The following is an 11,440-nucleotide window of genomic DNA, read 5'->3' as shown; positions in this document are numbered from 1 at the left end:
ATGACGATTATTTTTGTGTGGCAGAAGGGGCAAGCCAAAGGGTGTAAACTGTTCTTAGAGTGTAGGTTGAACCCTTCTGACTGCTGAACGGCGATCTGCGCGCTATTCACACTGGCGATAGCACTGGGAATTCGATCTCACCATGCAAACATCTCCTTGGCATTGACTTTGAAGCTGAGGTCACGGGAAAGCTGACCCAGCCCTTCAACGGGCCAACACAGTAATTGCGAGAGCAACTTTGTGGACAATGTCGGCAGCAGAGATCTAGGCAATTCCGACGAATGCTTCGCGTCCGACTGAGCTCTGGGAGCTGCAGGCCGGTGGCAATGAACCCCAGCGCGCAATATTCCTTCCCCTGCGTGGAATGGCGACTCGTACGCTTGCACCCGAGTCTCCTCCATTTGATAGCGTAGCCTGCAAAAGGTCTACTTAGAAAGCCAGCAAGGCCGGTGCAACTCATTATCCGTCACTTCTTCGAAAGCGTATCGCATTTCCAGCCGTGGTCGATACCGAAAGAGCAACGCCAAGCAGACGACGAAGGCAAGTAATAGCCTCCGAAGTAACCAACGCACGCGCGCGCGACGCCCGCGTGTCTCCGGGGGCGCGCGACCGGCGCACGCGGCCGGGTCACAAGCCAACAGCCAAGCCACAGCAACGGAACCCAAAGCGGACAGCGGACTACCCCTTCGCCGGTTCCTACGACCGGTTCGCTTTGAAGATGATTGACATATCCGTGACGTATTCGAAAATTGCGATACCGCCCCGCTGCCTCTGACGACCTGTGACGTAATCAAAATTTTGGCCAATCAGGTTAGGCCAAAGGAACGGTTCCCCAAGCGAACCGTTATAAGATTCGGCTCCAGGTATCATTCTCATGATGGTGGAACGATCGCAGCGCCAGATTTCCCTCTAGTCAATCTAATATTACTAATATGAAACTCTATGGTGCGGGGCATGGTGCGGCATAGAGCTTCCTACAAAATTTTTGTAGAAAACTCTATGTGGTGCGGTATGCTGAACGCGCCGCGGTTGATTTTTCGCCCTCTGTGGCGATCGCTGGAACTTGGGAGTGTGCGGGGCATAGAGTTACTATATGATGCGGCGCCTGCTGGTCTCGTCCCCCATGCACCAACTGATAAGAGCGAAAGCGCCGTAATTACACTCTTAGGCAAAGTTACACCCTTTGGCTTGCCCCTTCTGCCACACAACAATAATCGTTATCTGCCTTGATGCGTTTCCTTTCTTTAACGCTGCGAGCCCGGTACTTTCCAGTAACGAACGGCACGCGCGTTATCAGCATAGAACAGTTTACACCCTTTGGAGTGCCCCTACTGATAACGCGCGTGCCGTTCGTTACTGGAAAATTCCGGGCTCGCGGCGTTAAAGAAAGGAAACGCATCAAGGCAGATGACGATTATCGTTGTGTGGCAGAAGGGGCAAGCCAAAGGGTGTAACTTTGCCTAAGAGTGAACACCCCAACTCATCTGCCTTGCTTGCGTTTCCCCTCTTGAAAACGCCGCGCCCGCTACTTTCCTGTCGCGAATGCTACGTCATGCTGATAACGCGCATGTCGTTCGTGACTTGTGACTTGGGAAGTACCGGGCTCGCAGCGTTAAAGAAAGGAAACGCGGGCAGGACATATGACGATTATCGTTGTGTGGCAAATATACACCCCCAAGGGTGCAACTGTTTAAAAACGGCCTCTGCCAGCTTTCTGCGGCGCGCTAGCTAATCAGCACTGAGTCGGTAATAGGTAACTGCGGTGGTAAACGTTCCGCTATGCCCCACATACCGGTATTTTTGGCAAATGCTCTTGCCTTCGTTTTCGCTTATGCAGGATTTGCACGTTCTTGGCGGGCAAAATTCAAAATCAAGTGAAACCCGTTAAAGAGGCAAGTTCGACTTATCAGTACTGGGGTAGCGTTCTCCAACGATCTCGGTGTACGCAAGCCAGAAATAACTTTCGCCGGTTTGCAAAATGAGTACCAATTGGTACTACTCATTCTCGCCAGGCGACTCTGCCCTTCCAATTAATGCCGCGCTACCTGACGGCCACTTTTGCAACGAGCTTGCCCCCAGCGCGGAGCAGTGCGACATCTCTGGAGGACGCGGGATAGTTCTTGGTGCCGTCACTTCAAGCCATGGATAGTACGGATAAAATGTACGTACGCGTTCAAACTGCTGGCAGTATCCGGCTACCGGTGTTAGGTAATATATTCCATCGGTTCCTGCGAAACTTGCAGCATAAAGCACAACACGGTTGTGGGCTATGCTACGAGAGGGAAAAAAAAAAAAAAAGATGGCTGCATTTGCAAACTTTTTGCGCTTTACAACCGCAAGACATACCAGTGCCCTAGTGACCGCTGTGGTCAGTGGTCATTGTACGTGGTATTTTTCGCCTTCGCGCAACAGCGGTGCAGCGTGTACGGTGCTTGCGTTTTAAACGGCAAGACGGTGGGCCATGTCAGCCATGTTTCAGTTACTTGCGCCGCTTGACGAAGGCTGTCAATCACGTTTCCACGCTCGTCGGTGCGGACTCACGGTGCGTTGATTGTGTTTCCTTTGATGCTGACACCAATACGGGCAGGCCAGATACCTGCAACACTTCTTTCTGCGCACTCCGGCCGCAATCGCCTCGCCGTGCACCCGTGCACGGCCAAAGCGTGGCAAAAAACTGCGAGTTCACGAGCGACACCTGTCGACCGGCCGAGAAATGTCGGTGTCTGAGCTCTTGCGCTATCTGCGACCTGGCGCTGGCTGGCTCAACTAATTCATTCTGAACGGAATGGTGGTGGATTGTGTGTTGTATATCCGCGGATTTGTACCGATGGACATTGTCCGACCGGTGGCGTTCCTCTTGTATTCTTCCTCCGTGGCTCTTGTGCGTGCCCGTTGCCAGGCCTAAGCCTTCCATTGCATTTAGCCAAGGCGCGCATTGAAAGGCTACGCTACGTGCGCACCTCCTGTGCAATAAACTCGCTTTGTGACAGCATTGTTAATATTGCGGTACACTCTCGCCCAAACGAACGTTTTACCCCACGTTTTACGTTTAATAAAGAGTTAGCAACGTGCATTGATGTCGCAGACTCATTGGGCTACCTTCTGGCAACGAGGAGGTGACCGTCCTGCTTCGTCAATGCTACACCGCGAGCTGCCGGAAACGCGTGTCCTCGCTGCATGGGAATATCGCCGCAGAACATGTCCGCCCGTATTAGAACCCTTTCAAAAATGTTATAGTCCTTGAAACTCTTTTCAGTCTCATCATCATCCGCCCATTCTATGTCCACTGCAGGACGAAGGCCTCCCCATGCAATCTCCAATTACCCCTGTCCTGCTCCAACCAGTTCCAACTGGTTGGAGCAGTTTCCTAATTTCCTAATTTCATTGCCCGACCTAGTCTCTTGCCGGCCTCGACCGCACTTCCCATTCTGGAACCCTAATGGTGCAACAAATATCTAACCTGCACGTTACAAGACCTGCCCAGCTCCATATTTTTCTCTTAATGTCAATTAGAATATTGGCTATCCCCGTTTGGTCTCTCATCTAGACCACTTTCTTTCTGTCTCTTATTGTTATGCTTAGCATTCTTCGTTCCATCGCTCTTTGTGCAGTCCTTAACTTGTCCTCAAGCTTCTTTGTCACTCTCCAAGTCTCTGCCCCATATGTGAGCACCGGTAAAATGCACTGATTGTACACCTTCCTTTTCAATTATAATGGTATGCTTCCAGTCAGGAGCTGACAATGTCTGCTGTATGCGATCCAACCCATTTTTATTCTTCTATGAATTTCCTTCTCATGAACAGGGCTCCCTGTGTTTAATTGACCTAGGTAAACATACTCCTTCACAGACTCTAGAGGCTGACTTGCAGTCTTGATTTTTCCTTGCCCGGCTATTCATCATTATCTTTGTCTTATGCATAATAATCTTCAACCCCACTCTTACACTCTCTCTGTTAAGGACCTCAATCATTTGTTGCAACTTGTCTGCAGTGTTGCTGAATAGAACAATGTCATCGACAAACAGAAGGTTGCTGAGGTATTCGCTCTTGAACTTTACTCCTAAGCCTTCTCAGTTTAATAGCTTGAATACTTCAAAAAAGGTGTTTCAAGGCTCCTTTAGTTTAAAACTCCATATGCTAATGTGCTCATAATTTCTTCTTAGCCTTTGTGCGCGGGGAATTGAACAGACATGCTTGCCAGTCAATTACCTCAATACTATGTAACCATTGAACAACCATGTTTAAATGGAAACGTGCTGCTGCATAAATGAAGGGGATCTGCACTGGGCTTACGCATTAGAGGTGTCAGGAGGCCAAGTGGTGTCAGCTGCACTCTTCTGGTTCAGCATCTGCATGGTGTGTGCTTTAAAGTGTGTGAGGGAGAAGAGCATGCTCTGCCCCCATGTTGTGAACTGAGCTCGTACTGGTCTGTAGCTTTAGTTGAGGGCTTTTTTGAGTACAGTCTGTCTGTGCCTGTTCATGTCTTTTAGACAAGAACCAGAGTAGCGTGGTTGCATATGGACAGCCGTTGCAGAAAGCCTTTGCAGTTTTATTTCCACAGCAGTTGTGGTTGTGCAATGCTTGCATAGAGCTAGCAAGTATTGGAATGCAGATCCAGAAGGTCCTGTAATGAAAAGAATCAGAAGCTTTAAATGTGGCCTGCAACAAAACAAGGGGTGCACAATAAACCCACAAAGGAAACAGGTGTGCATCATAACATTTTTGTAGAGCATAATCTGGGGCTTTATTATGTAAGGATTCTGTTCTACGCCGTTGGCTTGGTACAATGCTAGATCTTCAATGTTGCTAGCCAGTGCTGCATCGGTTTGGTCCGTTTGCTTGCTGCCTTAAGTCACGAATTAACATCAACTGTATGTGAGATGTGATGCCTCTCAGCTTTCCACAATAAGCCACATTTCTTGCCCACCCATCTTGTTGATGGACAGTTCCCACAAATTGTTTGTTAAAAGCAGTTCCACGATCCGAGGGAATGCTTTATGAAAATCGCTTGTCATAGAATCCAGAAGTAATCATTCTCTTTAGCTCTTCAATTGCATGTCTTGACCAGGATGCAGTAGAACCCGGAATGATCAGATAGGTGTTATTGCAAGTGGCTTAAAGTGTATTGCAAAAATAACTTAAGAAATTACACCAAGGTTGCTTAAGGAAAGGCACTCCTGGAACAGTCAAGCTGGTACAAGCCAAGTGTAGTTCTGCTTTGCCATCCACATAGTTTAGTCAGAGCCACATATTTCTAAAAATGTTTGTGTATTACAAAATTTCTTGCAAGTCTCATCTCGAAAGTGGCAAGCTGAATAGTCTTTCTCACAACAATCAGAGCAGTGTGTAGACTACAAAAGCTGCCATGTTGTAGACTCGTCTGTAGAGCGTGTATGTATTTTAATTGTTTCTCATTACTGTGTTTAGTCAGAGCTCACCTCAAGCTTAGCAAAAAAAAAAAAAAGCTTGTTTCTCCACTTTAGGCAGTAATCTCTTTGCTGATAGTTTTTGCTAGTTAAATTTAGACCCTATGCAACTTGGTGCTCTGCTGTGGCGCAGTGGCCACACATTTGGTGCTTGGCTGTCTGAAGAGATGCCTAAAAAAAAGATGTAAGAGCAGTATCAAAGAGAGGCTGTTTTATTTAATTTAAAAAAATGCACTCCAACTGAATTTGCACTTGTCATATGGGGGCCTTTTGTTAGCTAGTGGTACAATGTCAAGATGACCTATTGTTTTGGCCTACAGTGTGATTGTAGAACTGGAAATTGTTTGACACCAGCTTGCTTTGTCATGCAGAGAAAAATGTAATTTATTGGCTTAGCCTGTTATAAGTAGTTACGTGGAGATTTGTTATTGCAGTTTTTGGAAACAGTGTTTAGTGCCAAAGTTAGTGCTGACAATTCTGCAAGAATAGTCTCCTGCGAGTTGGAAGTTTGTTCAGTTCGGGATGTATAGCTAGCAAATAGCCTTGTAAACGTCTATAGGCAGCTGGCTACACCAGTGGCAGGGCACAGGAGGCCTCAAGCGCAGTGACCAACTATGGCCTCGTGTGTTGTCCCTGTGAGCACCTCCTCATCATCATCATCCGCCCATTCTATGTCCACTGCAGGACGAAGGCCTCCCCATGCAATCTCCAATTACCCCTGTCCTGCTCCAACCAGTTCCAACTAGCACCTGCAAATTTCCTAATTTCATTGCCCGACCTAGTCTCTTGCCGGCCTCGACCGCACTTCCCATTCTGGAACCCTAATGGTGCAACAAATATCTAACCTGCACGTTACAAGACCTGCCCAGCTCCATATTTTTCTCTTAATGTCAATTAGAATATTGGCTATCCCCGTTTGGTCTCTCATCTAGACCACTTTCTTTCTGTCTCTTATTGTTATGCTTAGCATTCTTCGTTCCATCGCTCTTTGTGCAGTCCTTAACTTGTCCTCAAGCTTCTTTGTCACTCTCCAAGTCTCTGCCCCATATGTGAGCACCGGTAAAATGCACTGATTGTACACCTTCCTTTTCAATTATAATGGTATGCTTCCAGTCAGGAGCTGACAATGTCTGCTGTATGCGATCCAACCCATTTTTATTCTTCTATGAATTTCCTTCTCATGATCAGGGTTTTCTGTAATTAATTGACCTAGGTAAACATACTCCTTCACAGACTCTAGAGGCTGACTGGCGATCCTGAACTCTTTTTCCCATGTCCGGCTATTCATCATTATCTTTCTCTTCTGCATATTAATCTTCCACCCCACTCTTGCACTCTCTCTGTTAAAGTCCTCAATCATTTGTTGTATCTAGTCTGCAGTATTGCTGAATAGAACAATGTCATCGGCAAACCGAAGGTTGCTGAGATATTCGCCATTGATCCCTGCTACTAAGCCTTCACAGTTTAATAGCTTGAATACTTCTTCCAAGCATGCAGTGAATCGCAGTGGAGAGATTCTGTCTCCTTGTCGGACCCCTTTCTTTATGGTATCTTCCTATTTTTCATGTGCAGAATTAAGGTAGCTGTGGAATCTCCGTAGATATTTTCTAAGATATTTACGTAAGTGGTCTGTACTCCTCGATTACATAATGTCTCTATGACTGCTGCTATCTCTACTGAATCAAAGACCTTTTCGTAATCTATGAAAGCCATATAAAGAGGCTGATTGTATGCTGTGGATTCCTTAGTTACCTGATTAATGGCGTGGATGTGATCCATTGTAGAGTATCCCTTCCCGAAGCAAGTCTGTTCCCTTGGTTGGCTGAAGTCCAGTGTTGCCCTTATTCCATTGCAAATTATCTTGGTGAATATTTTATATAAAACTGGGAATAAGCTAACGGGCCTATAATTTTTTTATTCTGTAATGTCTCCCTTTTTGTGGATTAGTATAATGTTTGCATTCTTCCAGTTCCCTGGGACCCTTGAAGTCTATAGACACTTCGTAAGAGAGCCACAGTTTTTTTATCATTATGTCTCCTCCATCTTTGATTAAACTGACTGTTATTCCATCTTCTCCTGCCGCCATTCCATGCTCCTGCCGCAGGTGGCGGCTGTGAGCATGGCGGATGCCTTGGAGGCCATGGCAGCATATGCCGAAGAAGCTGCTCCACTGGACGGCGGTGGGGCTATCATCCTCATCCCACAGGTACCCTTCCCATTTTGATGGGCAGATGTGCTTTTCTCTTTGTTTAGCATTAGACCGAATTCTCAAGGTGCAAGCACACACATGTTCCTCTTATTGGTGCCCACCTCGGTTTGTTGGGCACGTGCAGAAGTTTGCTGGTTGTACTGTTGGACGTATAGAATGTGTTGATCATCCATGTAGCTTTTGTCCTGTCGCCGATGCTGCCTTCTGCTGCTGTCCCGCAAACAAAAGATTGCACGCGTGGCAAGAGAATGTCAGGCCAGGCAGAACGTTGGGCAGGAACTGATTTTAATATTTCCAATCTTCTAGACATGGAGCAAGTGACATTATGTCCATTGGTTACATCGACAGTGGGGGTGCACTGTACCATACTTTAAAACCAATACCTCTTGACCCAGAGATCCGCGACACCACGTCATCTTACTTTAGAAAAGGAGAGACACAGGTACTGTGGACCATAGGAACTATAGTTACTTAGCACGAATTGGCAAAATAAGGGAATGAAGAGACAAGGTGAGCGCTAACTCTTCACTGTTTTTTGTGCACACAGGTACCTTGCATTTATACCAAAGATCCTTCAAACCGCACATTACAGCACCCACAACATTCTTTCAATAAAATGACTCTCGGAGGGTAACTGACATGTCACTAATACAAGACGCCCCAAATTTCCTGATGTGATGGGCTTCTAATATCGGGGCCCATTTGTGAGGAACATTTGCTTACCCACTGCCAAGCACATCAGTGTAAGCCATGGCTAGACCACATAAGAATTATGGGCAGAAGCAAGCATGCAGTTGCGCGTGAATTACTAGAAGCCTATCACATTAGGAAACTTGGGGACTCTTGTATCATTGACACGTCAGTTACCTTCTTTCCCGCTGAGAGTTGGAAGAATGTTGCGGATGCTGTAATGTGCGGTTTGAAGGATCTTTTAGTATGAATTCGATACGCCTGTGTGCGCAATAAACAGTCGAGAGTTAGCGCTCACCTTGTCCCTTCCTCCCCTTATTTTGGTAGATTTGCGCTAAGTGGCCATAGTTCCTATGGTCGCTTACTAGCCCCTTTTCAAAGTCTTGCTTCCTCTTGCAACCAAAAATAAATTAAATGAATGGAGGGAAAAGCCCGCTCCTACTAATAGCAATAATGTGCATAAGCCAATTAAAATTTAAATGAACTGGGGTTTGAAAATGTTCTTTTTTTTTTAATTTATTCAATACTGCCGGCCACCTTTTTGTAGCCAAGGCAGGAGTAGGTACACGACGTTTACATAATAATGGTCCATTAACAAAACAACAACAGTAGCAGCTACAACAGAGAACCACATAGGCACACAGTAACGTTACTGTGAAGCAAAACAGAAACAAACAAAACAAGATGCAAACGCCTTACATTCAAATCTGATAATAAAGCATCAAAAGCCTACCAGTGAAAAACCGAGCACACAGAACTTATTGGCTGGAACTGATTGCTGAAAAAAATGCATCGGGTGATGATAAGGTGGCCACATTATAAGTTAACTTGTTCCAGTTGGCTATATTTCTTGGAAAGAAGGACAGCTTCTATGTGTTGGTTCTGCACTCAGGCATTATAATTGTTTTGTCGTATTTGTGCCGAGTCTGTCGGGTTTTGTTGTACTGCGTGTCAGTATGGAATTCTATTTCGGTATGATTATTAATGATTGCGAATAACATATTCAGACGGTACATTTTTAGATGAGATTCTAAGGTGGGAAGGCTGGAGCGGTTGAGAAGATCAGACATCGATATCTGTCTTCCATAGGTGTGGTGCATGAATCGCAGTGCCTTTCTCTGAACCCGCTCAATACTTCTTACGTTTGTTTTAGTGTGCGGATCCGAGAACACGTCAGCATATTCCAGTAAGGGACGTACAAGTGAAGTATAAGCTACAAGTTTTGTTTTAGTGGTTGCATGTTTTAACCAGTGTCTTGTTAGCCATAATCTTTTGGATGCCACTGAAACTATGTTTTTAATGTGGGGGCTCCAACTGAGGTTAGAGCTGATCGTTACGCCAAGATACTTAAATTGCTCTACTGGTTCAAGAGAAGCGCTATGAATTTCGTAAGAATACTTACAAAATTCATACACCCAAATTCATGACACCCAAAGCGCATATATTTGTAATAAAAAGAACCAATTGGAAAAAGAAAATGTGGGCACAGTAACAACTGGCATCCTAAGGTTCATTCAGCGAGGGCACAAGATCCTTCTCTGGGGCGTTTATTGTGCAATAATGAACATAATGTTGATGATGAAAATCGTTATTCTCAGGTGCCAATGCAGTGAAAGGTGGTGATAATGATGGTGATGGAGGTCTCCAGGAGCCTGTTGTTGCAATCCTTGCTTGTTGGTGGCTTTGAAGGCTGTGATCTGCAAATTTTTTTACAAAATATGGTTATGATGTGGTGATGACCGCCCGTTCCACTTCTAGTACTGGGACGGACGTCCACCACCGAATTGGCACAACAGGAAGCGCCTTGTCCTGTCTGTATTCCTTCTTGTGTGCCGTCACTATTGGCGCTTCACCTATTGAAATCATTGTTGATTGTTTTAACTGCATTATTTAAAGATTTGCTACTTACCCCAAGAGCTGTGTCATCAGCATACATGAAGGCATGTGCTTCATTTAGGCCGTTTGGAAGGTCATTTATTTATATTGTAAATACTATTGGCCCAAGTACTGATCCTTATGGTACACCCATAGTAATGTCAGAGAGACTTGAGGTATGCTCATCAATGACCACTGCTTGTTTACGGTTATCGAGATAGCTTTTTAAAAAGTCTAAGGAAATGCCTTGGAATCCAAGTCTTTCCAGTTTCATGAATAATATGCGATAGTCGACAGTATCAAATGCCTTTCTTATATCTAAAAATACTCCTATTGATATTTTGTTGTTGTTCAAAGCTTCATTGATTACATTAGTTAAAGACAGAATAGCCGTAGTTGTTGATCGGGACTTCTGAAAGCCGTGTTGACGCGAGGAAAGGATGTTATTTTTATATAGAAATTTTCTTATTCTACTAGCCAGTAGTTTCTCAAAAGTTATGTTTATGCAGTTCAATACCGATATAGGTCGATAATTACTGAAATCATTGGGGTCCCCACTTTTATAAATAGGCGTCACTCTTGCTATTTTCAATATCTCCGGGTATGCGCCCGTGTAAAATGCTTTGTTAAACAATTTAGCGAGAGTAGGTGCCAAGGTTTTTATGTTATTTTTCACTACGGACACCGCAATAGCATCAAAACCAGGTGCCTTTCCTCTAACAGATTTGTAGTTGCTATTACTTCCTGGATTGAAATATCTATGTAGCCAAAGGAACATGAATTCCAAGCAGGCAAAGATGGTTCGAACCTACTTTGCATGCCCAAAAGAAGTTGGGTTCCAACCGTACAAAAGTGATGGTTAAATTCTTCACTTACTGATGAAGCATCACATCCCGTAGCTGTCGATGGAGGAATTCGTTTTGAAACTGTAGGTTTAATAATAGAGTTTATAGTAGCCCATAATTTTTTCTGATTGTGAGACGACGCGTTGATCTGGTTGCTGTAATAGAGCTTCTTCTGTATTCTCATTGCTGCCAATGCTTTGTTTCTGTGCTCCTTGTATTGATTAAAGTAGTACGTGTTTTCTCGATATTTTTTCGCTTTAGTATGCCAATAATCTCGTGCTTTAATTAAGTTCAGCATGCTCTGTGTCATCCATGGACATATTGGTTGCGCATATCGTATCTTTACTTTTATTTGAGTGCACTCTGCAATTGTACCCTTAAGTCTTTCTATTAGCA

The 11,440-nt window shown here is 44.9% G+C and overlaps 1 protein-coding gene across 6 annotated transcripts in view; it reads left to right on the top strand.

The window, feature by feature from the left end:
• Positions 1–1,919: 1,919 nt before the first annotated feature.
• Positions 1,920–11,440, top strand: part of LOC126538383 (uncharacterized) — a 606,484-nt gene continuing 596,963 nt past the window's right edge. For 3 of the 6 annotated variants that reach the window (XM_072288042.1, XM_055074756.2, XM_072288041.1), the window contains exons 1-2: positions 1,945–2,161; positions 7,530–7,631. In XM_072288042.1, the coding sequence (XP_072144143.1) occupies positions 7,545–7,631 (87 nt within the window). In that variant the 5' untranslated portion in view covers positions 1,945–2,161; positions 7,530–7,544. Of the gene's footprint in view, positions 2,162–7,529; positions 7,632–11,440 lie in introns of all 6 variants that reach the window. The other 3 variants (XM_072288045.1, XM_072288044.1, XM_072288043.1) reach the window with 3 other exon arrangements.

The sequence above is a fragment of the Dermacentor andersoni genome, chromosome 4 (genome assembly GCF_023375885.2).
Source record: "Dermacentor andersoni chromosome 4, qqDerAnde1_hic_scaffold, whole genome shotgun sequence".
Classification (NCBI taxonomy): domain Eukaryota; kingdom Metazoa; phylum Arthropoda; class Arachnida; order Ixodida; family Ixodidae; genus Dermacentor; species Dermacentor andersoni.
Note: the sequence above shows the minus strand (reverse complement) of the source record. Positions and strands in the feature narration are given on the sequence as shown.